Source organism: Haemorhous mexicanus, chromosome 18 (genome assembly GCF_027477595.1).
Source record: "Haemorhous mexicanus isolate bHaeMex1 chromosome 18, bHaeMex1.pri, whole genome shotgun sequence".
Classification (NCBI taxonomy): Eukaryota; Metazoa; Chordata; class Aves; order Passeriformes; family Fringillidae; genus Haemorhous; species Haemorhous mexicanus.
The window spans coordinates 8,974,736-8,990,862 of record NC_082358.1 but is presented as its reverse complement, the minus strand read 5'-3'; the positions used below and the strand labels follow the sequence as shown (position 1 = coordinate 8,990,862).

The 16,127-nt window shown below is 53.8% G+C and overlaps 1 protein-coding gene across 3 annotated transcripts; it reads left to right on the top strand.

Annotated features, from left to right (window-relative positions):
- Window positions 1–245: 245 nt before the first annotated feature.
- On the top strand, window positions 246–16,126 carry GMEB2 (glucocorticoid modulatory element binding protein 2). Of its 3 annotated transcripts, none has more exons than XM_059862611.1 (10): window positions 246–344; window positions 2,868–3,025; window positions 7,686–7,783; window positions 8,534–8,664; window positions 10,055–10,158; window positions 11,417–11,574; window positions 12,773–12,844; window positions 13,351–13,488; window positions 14,014–14,136; window positions 14,317–16,126. In XM_059862611.1, the coding sequence occupies exons 2-10, from the start codon at window positions 2,895–2,897 to the stop codon at window positions 14,961–14,963; spliced, it is 1,602 nt and encodes a 533-aa protein (XP_059718594.1). In that variant the 5' UTR covers window positions 246–344; window positions 2,868–2,894; the 3' UTR covers window positions 14,964–16,126. The 3 variants fall into 3 exon arrangements, with proteins under 3 accessions (XP_059718594.1, XP_059718596.1, XP_059718595.1); XM_059862613.1 differs by having other exon boundaries at window positions 247–344; window positions 8,537–8,664; XM_059862612.1 differs by having other exon boundaries at window positions 285–344; window positions 2,871–3,025.
- Window position 16,127: the final 1 nt, after the last annotated feature.

Here is a 16,127-nt window from a genome sequence, read left to right as displayed (position 1 = left end):
GACACGGGGGGGGATGGGGGGACACAGGGGGGATTCCCCCGCAGGACCCCGCGCGCGGGGACCCCCCGGCGGCGCGCGCCGCGCCCCCTCCCACCCCCGCCCGGCGGCGGCGCAGGCGCAGAGCGCCCGCCCGGTCCCTATTTCACGGGGAGCGCGGGCCGCGGCGCCCGCGCCAAATAAGTCTCGGTAGCCGGTGCGGGCCGTGCGCCTGCGCGGGGCCCGAGAGCCGCGCGGCGGAGCCCCGCTCCCCCGGGCCCCGCTGCCGCCCTGCCCGCGCCCACCGCCGCCCGGCCCCAGCGCCCGCCGCCGCAGCCCGAGCGGGGCCCGCGGGACGCCGGCCCGAGGTAAGCGCCGGGCGCGGCCTCGCCCGCCGCGGGGCCTCCGCCGCACGCGCCGCCCGGGTCCCTGCGGAGCGTCAGGACGTTACGGCGGCGGCGGCAGCGCCCGGCCGCCCGCCCGCCCCGCGGCCCCCCCGCCTCCTCCTCCTCTTCCTCCTCCTCCTCCTCCTCCCTGCCAGCGGGAGCGCGCCCACGCGCCCCTCTCGCCCCCCCGTCACCCCCTCTCCCGCGCGCTCCGCCCCGCAACGGGGACCGGGGGGATGGGGGGGGACACCGCGACAGCACCCGGGGCACCCCCTGCCCGCCCGCCCGCCTCGGCACCGGGGGAACCCCGGGAGACCCTCCCCGGCAGCCTCCACGTGCAGCGCCCTCCGCCCCCAGGCACCCCACTTTGCAGGCCGCCCCCCTTCTCCCCCAGCCCTGCAGCCCCCCGGGCACCCCCTCTCTGTGTCCCCCTGTGCTGCACTCTGCCTTCTTCCCCCTCCTTGAGGCCGATTGCCGTCGTCTCGCAGCTTCCCTGCCGCTCTCTTCCGGGAGCCCCCCACTCGTGCACCCCCAGCTTGTGTTCCCCCCACCCCGTGCAACTGCAGCCCCCCGCCCGTGCTGTCTGTGCTGCTCTCCATCTCCTCTCTCCATGTATCCCTGGGCACCCTCTTGCACCCCATGGCCTCCCCACCCTGTGCAGCTCTGTTTAACCCAGCTAAAGCCACCATGCATCCCCTCTCTCTGTGCCTCTCTGCATCCCCCTCTCTGTGTGCAGCCTTGCTGGCTGCCCACAGTGTAATCTGGTCTCTCTGCCCTCCTGATGCCGCACCCCCAAAAATCTGTCTCCTCTCCGAGCTGTGCTATGCTTTTTTTTCCTTTTATATTTTCTTCCTCACTTCACCCCATATCTTTCCCACAGCCCTTGACACGCTCTCAGCACCCTGCAAGGTGCACCAGGAGGGACAGGCATGGACACGCTGAGTCCTGGTAGAGCTGGGGTGCCCCTTGTCCTCTTCCACAGCCCCACTGCTAGTGTGTTTTTAGCCACTTTTTTGATTACTTATGTTTTCAGCCCACTTTTTCTCCATTCAGTGCTGGTTCCTGCCCAGAGGCATCTGAGCAACACACGTGGAGTTCAGTCCCGTGATGCTGGGCTGGATGTCTGGGGCATCCTGAAACTGAGTCCCAGCTCAGGGGTGTTGTGACTGATGCTAATCACTAAGTGGGAGGGGTTCTACCCCAAAATGAAGGACAAGGGTAGGGATAGAGTGACAACAAAAATTGGAATGGTTGACTGAGGGCAGCTGAGCATTGGTGCTGCTGTGAAAACTGAAGTGCTTCTGCTGGTGGCTTTGTGCTGGGCTGGCACAGAGGGGCCATTGGATAGACCCTGTGGGCTCTGTGGAGGTAGGGAGCACCTCGTGGTGTCCCTGTGGGTCACGCAGGTGTTTCTGCAGGGCATGAACTTGGTTGTGAAGTCACACCGGACATGCTGGGTCAGTGCTCTGCTCTGGGGAAGTGGTGGGAGCCAGGTGGCATCTCTGCTGTGCTCTGTGCCACTGCTTGGAGTTCTCCATGGGGGTCTGACCCTGGAACAGCCAGACCTGGACGACATGTTCCCTTACCTGTCTCTCTGTGGGCTGCACCAGTGCTGTAGGTGTTGTAGGAGATGCTTTGTAGGCACCAACTTCTCCTTACCTGGGCATGGGCTGATCCCCAGCATTGTGGGCAGCAGGGCAAGGGAGGGGATTGTCCCCCTCTGCTCTCCTCAGGTGAGACCCCACCTGCAGTGCTGCATCCAGCTCTGGGGCTCCCAGCATCAGAGGCATGTGGAGCTGCTGGAGCGAGTCCAGAGGAGGTAATGGAGATGCTCTGAGGGCTGGAGCACTTCTGCTCTAGAGACAGGCTGAGAGAGCTGGAGAAAAGAAGGCTCTGAGGAGACCTGAAAGTCCCTTTCAGTTCCTAAAGGGGCTCCAAGAAAGCTGGAGAGGGAATGCTGTCTTACATCTATTGCTGATTTATTAGAAATGCACACTTTGAAATAGTTTCCAGATGTCACTGTTTCTGCGGGCTTGACATGCTTTTTTAATTTGATTTTTTTTGTGTGTGTGTGTGACTTTGGAGGAGGGAAGAATCCCTGTTCTCCTGTGGAGGAGACAGTGACAAGCTCCTCCAACAGTGTGAAATCGTGAGATAGTTTGAAATACATTTGGAAATGCACCTTCAAACTGAGTATCTTCATAGAGTTTATGATGGATGCCAGGAACATTTTTTTTTGGACTTCTTTCACACTCTGCCCTTCACCTCCTGCACCCCAGTCCCACCCATGCCCATCATTCTCACCCAGCCTGTAAAGGGTTGGGTTGGGTTGAGCTTCCCCTCATCCTTCCTCCTGCGATGGAGCACTTGGGGATTCGCTCGTCCCCTTCTCCTTAGGAGCCTGGGGTCCCTGCAGTCCCTTTTCTCCTTGCTCCCACCACTCCCAGGACCCTTCCATGACCGAGTTCCCCTTTTGACTCTGGCATTGCCCCATTTCTCCCCCAGCAGCTGGTGACCGAGCTGGTGGCCGCCATGGCGACGCCGGACGTCAGCGTGCACATGGAGGAGGTGGTGGTGGTGACCACGCCGGACGGCGCGGTGGACGGCGCTGCCATGGAGGAGGTGAAGACAGTGCTGGTCACCACCAACCTGTCCCAGCACGGGTAAGAGATTGGGCTGGTGCACCCCCCCAGAGAGGGAACGTGCTGGAAACCCTCCCAGTTGGGATTTATCCCCCACTGCTTCCTGCTGCGTCCCTGCTCCATGGTGGCCATGGAGTGTCCATTCCTTGCTAGGGCTCCCCACACCAGGGCTCTGCAGCTCTGTGCAGAACAGGCTCCACTCTTTCCCTCTTTTGAGGTGGGGAAAAAAGACTGACCCCAAATACCTTTTTCTGAGTGGATTTGAATGTTGGAGTGGACACAAATCAAGTTGGAATAGGACACCAGTAGCTAAATCAGTGTTTTTCTGATATTTATTTCATGATGGCTATGCTGAGCTCTGAACTCCAAGAGACAAGTTGTCCTCACCAGAGGACAACTGAGAGTGGTGCAGCTGAGCCCCCCTTCCCTGAAGGCTGAGGAGGTTTGGGGTCAGTTGGTTTTTGGCTGAGCTCTGCAGGAACCTCCACTGCCAGCCATAGGAGTGAGAGAGGTGTCCTTGAAACAGTGTTGCCCCGAATGGAGAGGCACTGCTCAAAAAACCAGTGAAGGTCTGATTGTTAAAGTGCTGCTGTTTTGCCCAATTTCTGCCTTTTTTGTTGGCATTCAGGGCTGCTGTTTGTTCAGGTCTGGTCTGTTCAGCGGCAGGTTGGCCATGGCCCAAGAACCTGGCTGGTACCTTGAAGGCCCACATAGCAATGGACTCTTTGCTTTATTTCTCTGTTTTTTTTGGGTGGGACTGAGCCCAAAGCCGTTTGTGTGTTTTGTTCTTTCAGTGGGCAGGAAATCCAAGTTCACACCTGGAGCTGCATCCAGGCAGGCTTGTCTGAAATAAGTAGGTGTTGAATGGCCGTTTATTGCTTTCCGGGAGGTGTTTGTCTGCTTTTCTCAAACGTGTCTTTGTGTCAATGCCCTGGGGCTTTGTGCAGGGCAGAAGGTGACAGCTCAGTCCAGGGGCCGTTCCCCTTGTGCTGCTTCAGCTGAGATAAAGCCCATTAATAGATGAATTCTTTTTGGTAAAGAATGGGCAGGACTGGCAGAGGCAAGAGCTGTTGGTGCTAGGATGGACAGAACCTGCCCTGCTCTTCCTCCACACCCTGGGTCTGTGTTTCCAAAACCTCTTCAATTCCCAGAACAACGGTGATGATGGGAAAGAAGAGCTTTACTCCTCTTGTTTTCTGTCCCATGGAGACTACCTTGTCTCACTCAGTGGAGATGCAGCCAGATGTGACACATGGGATGTGGCTGCTCTTGGATGCAGAATGGCTCCTGGTTGTCATGTGGCTCTGAGCCTCTACAGACCCATGTGCAGCATTGTGTTGTTGTCTGGGAAAATGGATCATGGTAGAGGCTGGCTCAATCAGTTGGTTTCCTTTCACTCGTAGTTCCCTTCCTGCTTTTCTTTGGAAGCCTTTTCTCACCCTCCCAGTGTCCCCTGGATGGTCTGGAGCAGGACAGCTCCACTCAGCACAGAGAGGAGTGCTTTCATTTAGTCACAGCTGTGAGCAGAGATGTCTTGGCATGGATGAAGAGATTCCCTGAGGGTTTTCCTTGCATCTCTCTGGAGAAGAGCCCTTGGACAGGCTCTTTCCTCCCCCATTCTTGGGGATGGTAGTGGGTTAACGGAAAGGATGTGAATTTAGGCATCACAGAGTAAAACCTGTCTGACTCCCCTCACTTAGCAGGACAGTGGGGCTGGTGGTGGCTGGCAGCATGAGCCACCCATGGTGTCTCTGTAGCCTTGGACAGTTGCCCCCACCAGATTCTGTTCCTCCTGGGGCAATGCCACAGTGGTGCTGGCTCCTTCTCCCTTTCCCTCTGCAGCCCCAGCTGGTGTCAGGAGAGGAGCTGCAGGCACGGGCTGGGATCCCTTGGTGTTGGCTCAGTCACTGCTCACATGGGGAGCTTTCTGTTTGCCTGGTGTGACACTTAAACCAAACTCAGCTTGGGGGTTGCTGCCTTTTCCTAGTGCTCATCTGGGTATGGGTTTGCTATTAAAAAAACCCTCTGTATAACCAATTGTTGAGAGCTTAATTAGTTCATGTGATCTTTAGGAAAAGCCAAGGGAAATGGGAACATAATAATGAGCAAGAAGCTTTTCTCTTTGGTCTGTGAGAGGAGGGGATATGTGCTTGATGCTCTGATGAGGTGCATGTATTTCTGATCAGCACAGGATTCTGGGGGAGACTTTTCTCTCTCAAGTTTCCAGGCAAGGCAGGAGCAGAAAAGAAAGGAGACGCCGGCCCGCTGAGTTATCTGCACATGCTTTCTTCTCTTCCTTCCATCTGCTTTATGGATCCTCCTGGGGAGGAAGATGAGAACCATCCTCCTCTGCCTTCGTCATGGCAACTGGCAAAGGCAGGGCCAGCTGGGGGACTGCACTGCTGGGGCTTGGAAGGTGTTTGTGTTTTCCCTTGCCTCTGCCTCAGTCTGTTTCCCTGGAATGGGATGGGAGAAACAGCATGGAGACACTCACCCTTTTTTGTGGTTTTCTCTCCCCCACATGTCCATGGCAGACACAGGCTTCAGTTGCCTGAATTTTTCATACAAGCTGGGAGTTGGTTTGTTTGTTTTCCTCTGGAGGTTAAAGGCGTGGGCTGAGTTATTCTTCTCCATCCAGTTGCACCTTTTGGTCATTTTTTGGAGCAGTGCAAATGTGGTGGAGTCCTGAAGGAAGCTCTGAAAGGTGCTGACTTTTCTGCTGGAGAGTTTCTTCTGAGTAAGTTGGTGGAGGGTCTTGATCTGGAGGCAGGTCAGGGCTGTGGGGTGCTGGGCTTTGCATGCCAGAAGGGGTTGCTTCCTCTGGCACCCTGCTGAAGTGCCACTGCTGGCTTTTCACCTGGAGAAATGCAAGAACCCAGCAGCAAACTGATGAAAAACCCCAGGTTAGAATTCTTCTGTCTTCTGTCAGACTGCCACTTGTGTAATAATCACCTGTCTGCAAATGCCTTAGCTCAGAGTTTACCTTTTAGAGTCCTTTCACGTTACCCTCCCCATGCTCTGCCAGGGCTCTGGGCTGGTGGTCGCTGTGAGCTGCAGAGGCAGAGTTGTGTCCATCTTCTTTCTGTCACAGCAGGAGCTGTCTCCCCTGTCTCTGGAGCAGCATCTGTGAGCCACTCACCTGGTGAGGCTGGGCTGCCACCCACACCATTCCTTATCTCTGTGCTGCTCCCCACAGGTACCTGCCCTGCAGCTGCTGAGGGGAGGGATGCTTTGAAGCTGCAGTTCCACCCTGGAGCTGTGTGTTAGGAGCCCAGAATGGAAAAACCAGTTGCTCTTGAATTTCCTTGTCCCCGTGGCATGGTGGGTGAGAAATGTGGTTGCCAGTGAGTCACTAGGGCTGTCTTTTAATTCGTCCATGGTACCAAACTGAGGGAGGTTTCAGGTTTATTTTCTCTGGAGTCTTCCTGGGGAGTTTATATGGCAAAGAAAGTGAAAAGATAATTGTGTTTCTCCCTCTGCCTCTGTGGGTCAAGCTTTCTGCAGCTTCTGTAACACCACCAAACAGACATCTTAAAAGGAGGGTAGACTTAGATTAGATATTAGGAAGAAATTGTTCCTTGTGAGGGTAGTGAGGCCTTGGCCCAGGCTGTCCAGAGAAGCTGTGGCTGCCCCATCCCTGGAATTGTTCAAGGCCAGGTTGGACAGGGCTTGGAGCAACCTGGGTTAGTGGAAGGTGTCCCTGCCCATGGGAGGGGCTCTGAACAAGATGAGTTTTAAGGGCCCTTTCAGCCCAAACCATTCTGTGTTTGTATGAAAACCCATTAGGAATGGTCCCTGCTGAGCACTGGCTGTGAGGTACAGGTGGATTTATAAGGGCTTCAGTGTGGGTTCCCTCCCTTTGGGACCTCATCCCCAAAGCTAAGGGGGTCAGGAGCATGTCCCACATGCCAGCCAGGAGTGCCTGTGACCTCTGAGTGTGGGAAGCTCCTTGGAGGAGCTTGGGGCTCCATATTCCTGTACCTGGGATGGGAGAACAGTGAGGGAATCACTGTGTGACTCCATGGGCAAAGCACCCAGAGGAGATGGAGATCCCAGCGGGGGGACAATGGAAGCAGCTGGATAGCCAGCTATTAATGAATGTCATGGATATATCAAGTTTTAAGAGGCTCAGAGATTGTATTGCGAGTGTCTGTAACTCATGTTATCTCTGCTCACAGATCTGCTCTTGGGGTTTGTCCAATTCCTTTATAGTGTCTCTGTGGCTCCTTGAGGTCCTGCTCCCTGGAGGATCCTGCATACCAGGGGATTCAGCCAGTCCATTGCCTAGACAGCAGCAGCATGTTTCACACATGTTTTTCCTGGGGAAATCTCAGGCCAAGCTTCCAAAGGCTGGCAGTGACTTCTGAGCAAGGGGCTGTGCTGACAGCATCTCTCCATGCCAGCTCTCCAGCATGGGCTGGGCTGGAGGCAGATCCACGGGGCTGGGATTAAAGGGGAGGCAAGAGAGAGCTGGCCAGGCTGCTGACAGGGGCTTGCCTGCTGTGGGGTTCTTCATCTCCACATGAAAAAGTGGAGCTGAGCCTCCCAAACCCAGAGCTGACTCTTAGCTCTTGTGGGAAAATGTGATTTGAGGGACTTCTGAGGCAATGTCTCCACAGGGCATCGGGTGTGGGGGTGGCACAGCCACATGGCTTAAGAATGCCTCTGCCTCTCTTCCCAGTGGTGACATCAACGAAGACACTCTGGAGACTGAAAATGCAGCTGCTGCAGCTGCTGCTGCCTTCACAGCCTCCACAGACCTGAAGGAAGCAGTTCTAGGTAGGTCAGCTCTTTCCATAGCCCCTTGGTAGCTGCTGCACCACCCCAGTGTGCCCCAGCCCTGCGCTGGTGTCAGGTGGGACACTCCAAGCACTGTTGTGCAGAGCTGCTGAGGCTAGGGGGTGTTCTCTTGTGGGCCTTGGGAATGCTGATCCCGGGGGTACCAGGGATGCTGTCCCAGCATCTGGGGGGGGCTCAGTGACCAGCAGGGAGCTGGCAGTGGCTGGCTGGGCTGCTGCTGCCCTCTCCTGGTCCGGGATGTGTCCCCATGTCCAGCCATCCCTGGCTCCTGCCATTCCAGCTTGCCACGGGGATGTCAGTTTTGCAGCAACTTGCTGGCTTTGGTTGCAAGTAAAAGTGAGTTTAGGGAGCAAAGACTGATCAGCTGGGCTAATGTTGATTGAAACCAGTTTTACTTTAAAACCGAGGGTGACTCCACCCAGATAACATCATTCTCTTTTATCAAGAATGGATGACTTCTCATATTCCCTGTGCTCAGCTGCAACTGGATTGGCATAAATTTTACTGGGCTGTTTTGCCTGAGAAATTTGGGTGTTTGGATACTTTCATAGTAAAGTGCAAATGAGTGGTCACAAACCTCAGCACACCCCACCATGCATCATCTACTTTTTTTTTTTTTTTTTTTTCCTGAGTTTCAAAACTGTCATTGCATGTGTGGCTCAGGCACGTGAATCAGAAGCTGTGGCTCATGTTTCTTTTTGATCTGTCCCTTCCTCTGATCCCTGTGAGAAGTGAAGATGGCTGAAGATGAGGACAGTTTGGAGGCAGAGATTGTCTACCCCATCACCTGTGGGGACAGCAAAGCCAACCTCATCTGGAGGAAGTTTGTGTGCCCTGGAATCAATGTGAAGTGTGTGCAGGTGAGGACAGAGAGCCCAGCACTGGACTTGTACTTTACCCTTGCCCACATTTTGAGGTGACTTGGCTTGTCCTGGTTATGATAAGCTTTGATCAGCTCCTTTGCATCAGAACCATGTCATGGTAGGAAAGGATGACATTTTCCTGGTGCTGGGTACCTGATATTTGTCCTGACTAAATTGTGTAGTTCTGGCAGGAGAGATGATGCCTCAATTTAATGTGTTATGGAAATTTGAGAAATTTGGGCACTTGCGGTATCTGCTCAGTTGGAAAGTTTGAGGAGTGTATTGATTGAGAATCACTGAAAAATTGCTGCTGTGTCCTGGGTAACTCATGGTTAAAATTTACATGAATTCAGGAACATGCCACGAGTGAGTCATTGCTGGCATTTGTACACAGCCTAAACAATACCCTGCTGAGGGAGAGTCTCCTTGGGCTCCCAAAGGATAGTCCTTGCCCTTTCCAGCAGAGGTGGTCTCCTATCCATGAGGCAGAGGATAGATGCTGCTGCCTCCTAAAATGTGTCCTCTCTGCACTGAAGCCCTTGTCCTTGTTCAGAGATGCAGTTTCTCATGCAGTAACAGTGAGTTGCTCTATGTTGGTCAACATGGCCATGGAAAAGAGAAGGCCTGGATTTGGGAAATCCTTTGAGATGGGCTCTAAGGCAGCTCTTAAGAGGACTGCCTGGGTCGTGGGTGGACTAGAGGATCTTGGAGGACTTCTCCACCCTTAGTGATTCTATAATTCTATGATCCTGCAGGTTGCTGTTGGGTTCAGGCACTGTTGGGTGTGTAGGGCAATAAAAGAAAGGGAAGAGTTGGCACAATGTGTGCCAGCTCCCTGAAGCTGGTTTGCAGTAGCAGTGGGTGTGCACGGCCAGGGAGGCCAGAGGTTCCCTGATACCAATGGTTGGGCTTGGGAGCAGGAGGTCAAAGACCAAATGGGCTTCTTCTCTCTCCCCTGTGGGGCATAACGTGCCCCTGGACCCAAATGTTAGCAGTGCAGCCCAGCTTTCACTGAGTCCATTGTTAGTGGGAGTGTGAGCAGCTCCCTGCTGTTAATGATACTTTGCACAAGCTATGGGTGTTTTCCCAGCTGTCCTGCTTGAGCTGGGCAAACTCACACACCCCTGAAGCCTTGGCTTGGAGCAGCTGTTAACTAACCATTGGTGAAAGCAGAGTTTGGCTTTAATCTTTCTAACTTGGGCAGTGTTCTTTGGGGTGGGGAGTGCCTGGCAGCCATCTGTTTTGGGGGTGCTCGGTGGCACGTGGAGGCTGCAGTCGCTGCTGGGCACTGGGAAATGCCAGCAGGTTCCAGCTGAACCCTGCTCACAGGGCACCCTTGGCTCGTTTGTGGCTCGTGGCACTGATGTTGCACCCCTGCCTTTTGTAGTTTCATGATCACCTCATCAGTCCCAAGGAGTTTGTCCACCTGGCAGGCAAGTCGACCTTGAAGGATTGGAAGCGGGCGATCCGGATGAATGGGATCATGCTCCGGTTAGTGCCTTCCTGTGTGCCTCTGGACACTTCTGGGGGATTGTGCTGGGGGGAACAGAACCTTTGGAATGGCAGTTTTGCTGCTGAGGGAGCAAATGAACCACTAAAAACATTTGTTTTAATGACAGCCTGGTCCCAAATGTGGTCAGTCCAATGGCTTTGTTCTGTCCTTGTGCCTAGGGAATAATTTGGGGCAAGAAATATTTCTCTAGCCTTTTCAGGTCTTGAACCACACTGAGTTTCCAGCTGGTGTAGGGACATTGGAAATTTTAATGGCTGTTGGTGGTTGGGCCATGCTGTCTGTGTTTTCTCAGCATGAGTCACCAAATGAAATCAGTCTGGTCATCACCAATGCTCTGGTTGCAGCACTCCTGCTTGACATCACTTCTAAATAAGTCTTTGGCAAAAAAAAAAGCTTATTTATTGCAAACATTTCTCTTCTCTAGTATTAACTACAGTAATTCAATTCCTCTATGGTCTTCCTGAACACCAGCCTGAAACTGTGATTTAATTAAAGTCTTTCTCTGCCTTTGGACAGGATTAAAAAAGAATCACCTCTTTCCCCAGGAATTGTCAGTGGTTTTGTGCTCTTTTCACGGGGTGACATTGCCTTTCCCTGTATTATTCTACTTCAATGCAGGCATCTCCTGTATTCCTTTTAAGCTGCTTTTGCTCCACATAAATTTTGCATAATAGGTTTAGGCTTTGTCAAGGCAAGGCTTTGAGAGGGGGAAAAACACTTCAGGGGAATGTCTGAAGGCAAACCCAGCAGCCCATGGGAGCACATCTCTGGAGCTTAGGTGCTTGTTGGCCAACAAGGCCTGGGAATGTTTTGGAGATAGTATTCTTGGATTGGAAGATCCCATGTTCCAGTGTTGGCACTCCCTTTGAATGAGACAAGAGACCTGATTTTAGTTTCTAAATAGGGTTATGTCCTGTCTCCTTTTGAGCTACAGAGTCAAAAATGCAAGAAAGAAGTTCCCTGTGGTCTCACCCTGAACTGAGACTCCAGCTAATCCTTTGCTTGGAAGCTGGAGCTTTAGAGGGGATGTGATGGTGGCACCAGATAGGGGCTCTCTCTTCCCCTTCCTTCCTCAAGAAATGAGTTAGTCAGTCCCAGTAAGGACCCTTGCTGGCTCTGCCTCCTCTCCTGGCATTTTGGGACTCAGAAGTTTGGGGCAAAGGCTGCCAGGAGCAATCTCAGAGCTCTTAGCTGTTGCTGATGTGCCTGTCCTTGTGCCTGCCCCCTGTCTTTCAGGAAGATTATGGACTCAGGAGAGCTGGATTTTTATCAGCACACAAAGGTCTGTTCCAACACCTGCCGGAGCACCAAAATTGACCTGACAGGAGCCAGGGTGTCCCTGACCAGCCAGACATCAACAGAGTACATCCCTCTGACTCCTGCCTCTGCTGATGGTACGTGCAGCCCTTCCTCACCCTCAGCAGGACCTGTGACAGATCAGAGCCCGTGAGTGCCACATAACCAAGGTCCCTGTGCCAGCCTTGTCCCTGGAAGTGTCACAGGCCAGGCTGGACATCACTTGAAGCAATCTGGTCTAGTGGAAGGTGTCCCTGCCCATGGCAGGGGGTTAGAATGAGATGAGCTTTGAGGTGCCTTCCAACCCAAGCCATTCTCTGATTTTATGAATTTGACCTATAATTACAGGCAATTGTTTCATTGGAAAGCATTCTAGTTTTGAAATAATTCTCTATTTAACTCCTTTTCTCCCTGAGCATTAAGAACAGCCCTGGAAGTGCCCCACACCCCAAGCTCTGGTGGTGCCTCTGGGACAGGATAAGCCCCTTGGCTGGCTCTGCAGAGCACCCATCCACCACATCCTGGTATTGTGGTGGGGAAGCTGATGCTGATGCACAGCCCAGCCCACTCTAAGAACTCTTGTTAAACATGAGCTCATTAATGGGAGATGTTTGCCAGCTGCTGGGCTGTGCTGAAATAACCAGAGCCCTGAAAGCTGTGGAGTAAAGGAGCAGAGGGACTGGGTTTAATGGCTGCAACTGAGCATTTCAAAGGCTCTGCACAGCTCTGTGGGACTCTGGCCAGATTCCCATCCATCCCGCTCCTGCACACGGCATGAATGACACCTGCTCCCCAGCTCTATGGTAACAGAACTGCTGAGATTGAACTGGAGGGAAGGAGGGATCCCCCTGCATCCCTGTGCCAGGGGGGGTGCTCTTCACTTGGAGGCTTTAGAAACCCTCCAGACAAATGGTGGCTGGGTAAAAAGGGCTGCCAAAAAAATCAGACTCTAAATCTGTTTGACTTTTGCCCTGAGCAGTGCTGGTGTGTTTTCAGGGGGGAACAGGAGGGGAATGCTGCTCTCAAGCATGTGTTCTTGTGCTGCAAAGGTTGCAGGAGCAGTCCCTGGGGATTGCACTCTAATGTAGGAAAATAAGTACAGCTGGCACAGCAACCACTTGGGTGTCTCCGTTCAGCATTGAGGTCTGCATTCAAACAGATGTGATCCTCTGCAATATAAAGGAGAAGTATAGAAATGCAGCAAGGGAGTGCTTCCTTTGGAAACAGCCTGTGAAAATACAGGGAAAAATCAGGACCTGGGAATTTTTTTCTCTTCTCTTTTGCTATTGGTTGCAGTGAACGGATCCCCGGCTACAATAACCATAGAAACATGCGAGGATGCCAGCGATTGGAGCACCAGCATTGGAGGTATGGCTTGGGATCCCGCAGGGCTTGCTGAGTGGAGGAGATGTGGGCAAACAGGGAAACAGCAGGGTAAGGAGCAGGAAGGACCCTCTTACCAGAGCAGTCTTGCATGAGATTATTCCCTCTCTGCTGATGGAATAGCACTGTGTTACATCCCTCCGGTGTGCGGGCTGGCTGCACAGCCTCACAATGAAGTTGTTTCCAAGCACCAACATATCAAAGCCAGGGCCAAATGTGGCTCTGGGGTGAAAAAAATTCATAACAGAAGGGTCATGAAATCATTCTCCTTGGTGCTATTGGCTGTAACAAAGTGTGTCCTGTTGGTGTGGGACAGGGGTGGGGAGAGTATATCCTCCTTTGTCTCTGTGCTCTGGGTGGGCTTTGCCCCAGCCCTGCAGGACTGGGGCAGGACTGCATCCCTGCAGGGATATCCACAGGGAACCCATAGCAGATTACCATTAAACCCTGCTGAGGATTTTGAGGTTCTCCCTTGCTTCCTCTTTCTCCAGACGACACCTTTGCTTTTTGGCAAGGTCTGAAGGACAGTGGTCTCCTAGAAGAAGTGATCCATGAATTCCACCAGGAGCTGGTGGAGACAATGAAGGGCTTGCAGCAGCGAGCACAGGATCCCCCGCTGCAGCTCGGGGGTAAGAACCTGGTCATGGGTGGTCAGTCATCTTGGGGGAGGGGCTTGTGGATTTTTTTATCCTTAGGGATATCTGAATGGTGTGATAGGGACACATAGCTCATTGTAAGAAATCTCATTTCTGGCTGATTGGTGAGGCTGCACTTGGGGATAATTCAGGTGACCTTAGTTCTCCAATTCCCCGCGCCTGGGGCTTCCTCTCTGCTGGCTCTGGATCTGGACAAATACTTGGCTTGGGAATTGAGGTGGAATTTAGGCCATTGGAATAATGATGCAGCAAGCAGCTACTGTGCCAGTAGATTTCTTATCACCCCTGCTAGGCAGGAGAGGACTGTTTACACGGCCAGTGACCTCTTGCCCTTTCTCATGGCTTCTGCCTTCTCCTCTTCCCCAGCCTCTTGCATTACCCTCCCCGCAGATTTTGGCTGTCTCAGCTGGACATGTTTGTTGTGTGGCTTTTGCCAAGCCACAAATAGTTTGTGCAGGGAATTTTGCTTCCTCAAAGATTCTGTGTCTTGTTTTTAAGATGCTGTTTTACTCAACAACGTAGTCCAGAACTTTGGGATGCTGGATCTGGTCAAGAAGGTCCTGGCCAGCCACAAGTGCCAGATGGATCGCTCGAGGGAGCAGTACACACGGGATTTGGCAGGTATGCCCTGGACACAGCAGTGTGGCACCAGGCATTGCTGCCTGTGCATTTTCTTTTGGGTTGAGAAAGTGGGGCTTGTGTTAAAGCTGGTGGTGTTAAACCAGCCACACCAGGCATTGCTACAGGCCTCTGGGAAGCTTGTCCAGGATCCAGGCTGAGCCAAACCTCTTTTCTCTCCAGCTCTGGAGCAGCAGTGTGACGAGCACCGCAAGCGAGCGAAGGAGCTGAAGCACAAATCGCAGCATCTCAACAACGTCCTGATGACCCTCACGCCCGTCTCTGTTCCCACGCCTCTGAAACGCCCCAGGCTGACCAGGGCCACCTCTGGACCAGCTGCCATCACCTCCCAAGTCCTGTCCCAGCCAACGCAGCTCACTGTCACCCCCGGTGTGCCAGTGTCCCAGATTGCCAATCTCCCTATTGGCAAAGTGGTCTCGGCCCTCCCTCCTTCGGTGCTGGGGAAGAGCCCAGCCCAGCCCCCCGCTGCCAGCTCCCCAGCCTCCCCTCTGCTGGGGGGGTACACGGTGCTGGCCTCTGCCGGCTCCACCTTCCCTGGCACCGTGGAGATCCACCCGGACGCTTCCAACCTGACGGTGCTGAGCACGGCTGCAGTCCAGGATGGCAGCACGGTGGTGAAGGTGGTGAGCCCCTTCCAGCTCCTGACTCTTCCAGGACTTGGCACGACCATCCAGAATGTGACACAGATAGCTCCCGGTGGGAGCACGGTGGTGACTGTCCCATCCGGCGCCGCTGAAGCTGCCGGGGACGAGCACGCTGCCGCCGCCATCGAGGTGACCGCGGTGGCTGATGAGGCGGAGCAGAAGTGAGAGGGGGGACTTGCCTGGAGGGACGCTGGCCGTGCCACTCTGGGGGGAACTGCCTCTTCTCTGGCCGCACTGTGGGATGAGGAGCGGTGTCATGAGGGGCACGGGCTAACAAGACTCAGAGCGGCTCGTGTTGGGAGCAAAGAGGTTCAGGTCAGAGGGAAGGAGGGGGGAAGAAAGGATGCCTGGAGAAGGGAAAGGCAGAAATGCTCTGCCTTGTTTGGAGGAGGGAAGAAAAAAAAAGCTTATTTTTTTATAAAGCTTTCCTCCCCTGTTCTCTTGGAGCAGTTTTCCTGCTCTGGGTCGTCAGCCCAGCCTCGTTGGCAGGCACAGCTGGAGCAGTGTCCATTGGAGGAGTGGGCAGGAGCAGGGAGAAGTTGGTAGCAAAAGGAAGCTGCCAGAGGGGTCTGGTGTGCAGGGAGCTGGCTGTTCCCAATCCCAAGGGGCTGCCAAGGTGTGGAGAGGGATGCCAAGAGCAGGAATTCTGTGGATGCATACAATCATTGACACCAGGAAGGGCTCTGGCAGCATGGGCACAGGCCCTGGGAGGTTGGGTTTTGTGCGTGACACTGGCTTTGGGTGGCAGAAACAAATGGGAGCTGTTGTGACAGTGGGCATGGTGGTTGCCCAGGTCTACTGGGGAAGAAGCAGCAAGACAGGAGCCTAGAGGGCTGAGAAGAGCTGTGACTTCTGAGGATTTGGGGTCTTTTTCTAGTTTTCTCAAAAAAAAAAAAAATCCATTCTTGGGATTTTTTTAAGCCGATGGCAATTTTTAAGCAAAGCCCTGGTTGGGAAGCTCGTTCTGCATGGCAGAGCTGTGCTGAGCTGAGCCCCACAGATGTGCTCCAGGGAGCTCACACTTCCTCATGAGGGCAGACCCTGCTGTCCCCAGTCCCCAGCATACCACGGGAGCCGGACACTGCCATTCCCTCCCTGCTGGGTTCAAGCAGCCGTTCTGTAACGGGGTGGTCCACCCCCCAGTTCTCCTTCAGCCACCCCACTCACTGCAGCTCTCACCAGGTCCCATGCAAGGGCCTGTGTGTTTCATGCTGTCTCCGGCTGGGAGGAGTCGGATGCTTGGAGTGTTGGGGTTTCTCCAAACTTGATCTGGCAACAGCAGCAATGACAGGTCACTTTATTGAGTAATAAATATTTTTTTGAAAGAAT

What these genes read in the sequence shown, in the direction of transcription:
- GMEB2 (XM_059862611.1), top strand. Translation starts at nt 2,895, where the DNA reads ATGGCGACGCCGGACGTCAGCGTGCACATGGAGGAGGTGGTGGTGGTG. An exon ending in CCTGAAGGAAGCAGTTCTAG is followed by an intron (nt 7,784 to 8,533) that starts GTAGGTCAGCTC and finishes GATCCCTGTGAG; the next exon opens with AAGTGAAGATGGCTGAAGAT. An exon ending in TTGGAGCACCAGCATTGGAG is followed by an intron (nt 12,845 to 13,350) that starts GTATGGCTTGGG and finishes CTCTTTCTCCAG; the next exon opens with ACGACACCTTTGCTTTTTGG.